The 6,000-nt window shown below is 39.1% G+C and overlaps 1 protein-coding gene across 5 annotated transcripts in view; it reads right to left on the bottom strand.

Annotated features, from left to right (window-relative positions):
• Positions 1-709, bottom strand: part of EYA1 (EYA transcriptional coactivator and phosphatase 1) — a 127,623-nt gene extending 126,914 nt beyond the window's left edge. For all 5 annotated transcript variants that reach the window (XM_090137705.1, XM_090137703.1, XM_090137702.1 and 2 more), the window contains exon 1: positions 675-709. In XM_090137705.1, the coding sequence (XP_089993831.1) occupies positions 675-683 (9 nt within the window). In that variant the 5' untranslated portion in view covers positions 684-709. The remainder of the gene's footprint in view (positions 1-674) is intronic.
• Between the last annotated feature and the right edge of the window lie 5,291 nt (positions 710-6,000).

A 6,000-nucleotide genomic window follows, 5' to 3' on the forward strand; every position in this document is an offset into this window, starting at 1 on the left:
ATGATATAGAATTTGACATGAGCTAGCAGTAGCAAATAGGGACCACAGGATATGAGACCGCATTGGTAAAAGTGCAGACAGCAGATCAGTGGGTATGATCTCCTTTCTTTTTTTCCCCTCTATCTGGTGTTTGGAGCTTTGCATTTAGTTTTGGAACTTCCACTATAATAAAGGCACGGTCATACTGGATTGAGGCCAACAGAAGGTTACTGAGAAGATTAGAAGGAATATACCATATGAAAAGAGGCTGAGGGAGTTGGATTTGATCACCCTGGAGAAGACTAAGAGAAAATTGTATTACTGCTTACAACTAGTTAGAGGAAAGTTAAGGAGATGAATTTTGACTTTTCTTAGAGGTGTGTAGCAACAGGACAAGAGACAACAAACATTACATTCCTTGTGGGAAATTTCCATTAACCATAAAAAAAAAAAATCTCCCTATGAGTAGCTAAACACTGGGATACGTTTCCCAGACAGGTTGTAGGAACTCCATCCTTACAGGTGTTCTAACCTTACCAGACACAGCATATAATCAAAGAATATTAAGATAGTGTATAATCAAATACTCCTGTATAAAGGAATAATGTATAATCAATCATATCAAAATGTTATAATAATGAAATAAACAAGAGAGTCAGGCACAGCAAGACAAAGAGAATAGATAGGATACTTACCCATATCATGGACTTGCTCAGGAAACTCCAGTGGAATAGATCTTCAGAACAGAGATCCTTCCCCCCTGGTAGTCAGCTCTTAAAGGGGTCTAGGAGAGGTGGAGCCAGGCTCCACCCCTTCCTGCAGCACAGGTGAATTGCTTTCACCTGTGCTCCCAGGGCTGACTCATTGCTCACCTCAGGTGATCAATCAGAGGTTCAGGCCGTGACTCAGCAGTTCTCATACATGCAAGCCATGATCAACCTGGTGTAGCTGGACTCACTCTTGGCGGAGTGGATTTACTTCAGAGATCCCTTCTAGCCTATATAACCTGAAAAAACCAGCATCTGACTGAAAGGAAATGTCCATGCAATGAGCATGCTTGTTTCTGCTTTGAAAGGTAACAATAATAATCCACTTTTTTTTTTAATTATTAAATTTTTTCCCCTAATGTGAGAGACTGCTTCAGCCACTTTCAGAGAATGTCTGCATTCTCTTCCCTACTTCTTAAGTGCAAGAGCAGCATCAGTTTTTGGTATGCTAAATGTATCACAGAATGAAGAAACTAACTCCATAAAATCTGATGTTCAAGTTGTTCGTGCCAGTAGTCATCTATGGCTAGTTGAAAACACTAGAAAGGCTAAGAAAAGGTGAAAGTTAGTGAAACTGAAAGCAACAGTATAAGGTATTTCCACAGGCTGTCACTCTGCTCTTTTGAAAAATCAAACTAAGTTAATTGGTGATATGAGCAAATGTTGCATAGCAAAAGAAGGCAATGACAGTGCCTTCTAATGAGATACAGGCACTATGGAGGAATAGAAGGTAACAAAGAAGGAAAATTGGCTCATCTCCTTCCAACAACCAGCGATGACTCAAGAGAAGTGCAATCTCTACTCCTCTCTCCCCTGCTAACCCTTAAATAAGGATGAGGAGGTGCACTGCTTGCACCTGAGCTCCCTGAGTTAGCCATACCTTCTCACCTTGTGTTCAGCCAGTGGTTCAGGCCATTACCTGGTAATTCCACTGTGAATGTCAATATCGTTTTTTTTTCTTTTGTGGTAAATGGGGAATTCCTTATTGTTCTGCACTAGAATTCACTGTGACTGAATGGAAACCGCTATTGGGAGTACTTACACTATATATAACAAGACTGACATAGCAAATGTTGGTCCCATCCTCTAAACATTTTTTATGTGCATGAAGATCACTGCCCCAACAAAACATTTCTTTCTTCTTAGCTTAATTACTGGACATAAATCATACAGTAAAAGAAATAACTTTCAATGGGAACATCAAACTATGACAACTGGCTACACAACCAGACATTTCTATATAACACATCTGATGTAAGGAAGCTATTAATTTTCTAAATGCATGGCCAAACTTCTTCATAACACCTGACACAGCATTTTGCTAGGGTAATAAAAGAAACCCTGACAGCTGCAATTTTCTAGAAATATGGATTAAGCCTTGCACTATGCTCTTGGGAAAGTTTTCTCTTCTATAAGCTCCTATAATTTGTTTTCAGAGGGCTTGCTTCTGATCATTCAGACCCAGAGTCCTTCTGTCTCCGCTCCAGCTACAACTACAACTTATTTTTTTGGCGTGCATAAAGACTGCACATATTAAAGCATTAGAAAAACAAACGTATATTCTTCTAAATATCCTCTCTGACATTGCTTTAAAAAATACTTTAAAACATTTCTTTCAGGTATGCTTAACTACAAAGACAGTAAGAAAAATCATGCTGATAGTCCCGACTAATGCTTCCTTGAAAAAAAAACAACAAATTATATTAATTGATGGGGAACATCGCAGTGCAAGTAGCTGGCACCCCCCTCTGAGAACGAGACGCGCTGGTGCCTTGTGCTGTCTGGTGACAGGAACTAAATATATTATCTGCATTCTCCGTGACATTCCACTTTGAACTTAACATGCCAGTAGCTATAGTACAAGTGAACAGACAGCTGCCATGAGGAAGGCATTTAATGTTTGAAACGTAGATTAATAGAGGAACCACAGCTAAGTATAAGAAAAATGTATGATAAATAGAACAAGTACATGTGGCAACTAATTTTATATTTATCATTGTAAGATATTTGTTCTAAAATTTACATTTTTAAAAAAGCCATCAAGTTACAAGATAATAGACCCTTGCTACTATTAAAAATGCATCACGTAGGCCTCTGTTCATGCAGTATTATTTGTGCATAGTAGCCACAGCAGATGACTAAAAGCAAAACAAAGCAGCCTGCGTCCCATTTTAGAAAGAGCTGAAGAACAAATTTAAATTTTGCTTTATTTATCCTGGCATTCTCTTCATTCGCCTCTCAGTAGCATTTTGCATTAACTGAACAAACTACTTGACAGTCTAAAAAACTACTAAACATATCCTACAATATTTTCAGAAAATATTCTCATATCCTATTCTGTCCAGATAAGAGCAAATAAATGAGTAAGAACTGAACAGTGTCAATTAAATATGTTCTCCATATTAAAAATGTCAGTCTGCTAGAGAAAATAAGTGTTCTGAAAAATAAATAGTTTGCAAACATACAATCTTCATAGACTATATAGCAGACACTGTAAAATGCCTGTGTACTCACAAAGAGGTAGAAACTGTACAAAACAATACGTTTTAAGGGAAAATTGCTATATAAATTACTGTATAAAATTGCTATAGCACAAAAGTCTGGATCAAATTCACAGCTTTCACTGTGTTCACATAACTCCCACTCTTCCCCACAGGGACAGATTATACAGTATCCAAATTTAGACTTCAGATACTTATCACTGCACAGCATATGGGTGAGTCCTTTTGTGCTTTGGATTCATGTACTGCAATACAGCTGCTATGAGCAAAGATTTTCGCAAGAAAAATATTTTGAGTTTCTTCATTTTTATTACTGTAGGCAGAAGCTTAGAGCAGTTCAGTGCTCCCATTTGGCACTCCCTCACTCAGCTTTCAGGAGGAAGCATGATTTCAATACTTAGGGCTGTTAAGAAAGTGCTTAGTGTAATATGTTTACATAACAAAGTTCACTATAAGTCAAATGAATTAGACTAATCTGACAGGAGGGAAAGTATTACTACCCCTTTTATTTTGTACCCCATTTTTCAGACAAAGAACAGGCAGAGCCAGACAACATGGCATCACTGTGGTCCTCTACGTTAGCAGGGTAGCCTTGGAAAGGATTAACATAACCCAAATATCAAGTTAGTTTCTTAATTACAAAAGCCTCCTTGCACCTAACATTACCTTCAATTAGACAAGTACATCTCAAAGCAGAGAAAGCTAGTTTCTTCCTCACTGGAGTTTCAGATCTTTGAAAAGGATCAGCAGACAACTATGACATCTCCAGTGAAAGCTTGGGCATGCCAGGATAACACACAGATTTTGCCTGAAAGACGTCAGAGTTTGCAGCCGGTTAACCCAGTCCTTCAGTTCTGACACATTCAAGACTGTTAAAAATAAGAAAGTTTTAAAAGTCCTTTGTGAACATTAAACAAAGTCTGCGCTGAAAGAAGATAATCCCTGGTTCAGAGTTCCAGTGCCTGCACTCTGCCTGGTCAGCCTGTTCACAATCCTGGTGGTACTGTCCCATGTGCCTCTTGGAGGCTCTGCAGCTCCCCCAGCACCACCACTGGCACACACATCATCACAGACACGTTTATGTTGGCAGACCCGCACAAGTCCTGTGCAACACTTTTTAGCACTTAGTTCACTCAAATCTTACTGTTATATACACAGACAACTTGCAGAAAACAAATGTGAAATAACAACATACACCAGGTTAATCAGCACCATTGACCCTCTGATGTTGTGGGCCAGCTTAATAAAATAGGAGGCACTGCTTTCACAGCAGCCTTCATAGAGGATCTTCAAGGTCCTTTCCAACCCAAGACATTCTATGATTCTGTTTGACAAGGGCAACTCACAATTCCTCAATGGGGCATAAGGTTTACAGACAGAATAAAAGAAACCTCTGAACTCCCATCTCACAAGAAGTTAGGGTTAAAGGTGTTTAAATATGGAACATTTGCCAAATAATCCTATATGAAGAAATAATACTAAGACACAAGTTCTGCAATAGCAAATCCCATTTGAAACAGAGAGTATGGCAAGAGTTTATAATCTTCTCTAGGTAACAGCATTAACAACTGTGTAAAGTCTTGCATCTAGGAGTTCAGTTTGACATGAACTATCAACAACTGCTCAGTAAAAGCATGAAGGGCACAACTTCTATTTTTAGGAGTTGTCTCTAAAGCCAAGTTCCCCAGCATGGTTGGGAGGAAATAATGTTTATCTACTTACCCATTGACAATGAGAAACCAGAACGCCAGAAAACATCAGTGCATGAATATGATGAGTATAGGAAAAAAAATCCCAAGAGGAGCATTGGCCTTTGGTCAAAATCAGCTGAGATTCACAGATTATTATTAGCACAAGCTGACTGTGAATGGGAGGAAAGCCAAAACTGTACCACTACTGAAGGAAAGGACTCAAGATGACTTAAAAAGTGTGAGTGTAAAGTTGGAATGAGTGTGAAGTAAGCAAACAGTCACAATCACAAAGATAATCTGCAGAAGATAGGTATGTAACAAATATATTTCGAAGACCTGCTGGGAAAATGTCTAACAAGCATTTTTTTCATTGTATTTTCATTTTCATACAAGACCTGAGATCTTAGAGGCATAAACCATTCTTCAGGCATGACTCTGCATGATCCTTTGATCCTTCTCGGTCATCTCAAATAACTGTGCAGGGAGATGTGAAAACAAAGGATAGAGCTCTCCCAAAATCTATCCAGCCATTTTGAATCAGCCCAAAAATCAGAATTTTCCAGAAATTTCACTTGCAAGGGGAGAAGAAGGTTTTGGAGAAAGAATTTTTAACTAAAACATGATATCATGGAAGAAAAGGAGCGACAGGGAACTAGAGGTGTTTCCCACTCCCCTGGCTATCCTGCAATCCAAACAGTTCAAAATGGAGTTTAATCCCAATTCTGAATGACTAGATCTGGAATTTAAACTACTCCACTGGCAAAACATCTTCCCTCTTGTTCTTCTGGATCAGCTTGCTCTCAAATCTCTCCTTCTGAATACTCGTGCTCAGGGGGGTAGGACGCCTAGAAAGCATAAGATGTTCGTTCCTCTCCCTGCTCTGACCCAAGCTGTCAGTCATGGCCACATGTCCCACAGCACCATCATCAGGGAACAAAGAAGGGTGTGGGCAGTGACACCCTCCCGGCTTGCTACTGATGCCAATGCCTCATTTTGCTGGCTTTTTGGTCAAAACTATTAATCCCAATTCAACACAAACTCACAAAGAGTTTGAGTTTCAAA

This window comes from Phasianus colchicus, chromosome 3, assembly GCF_987193195.1.
Source record: "Phasianus colchicus chromosome 3, bPhaCol1.hap1.1, whole genome shotgun sequence".
Lineage (NCBI taxonomy): Eukaryota > Metazoa > Chordata > Aves > Galliformes > Phasianidae > Phasianus > Phasianus colchicus.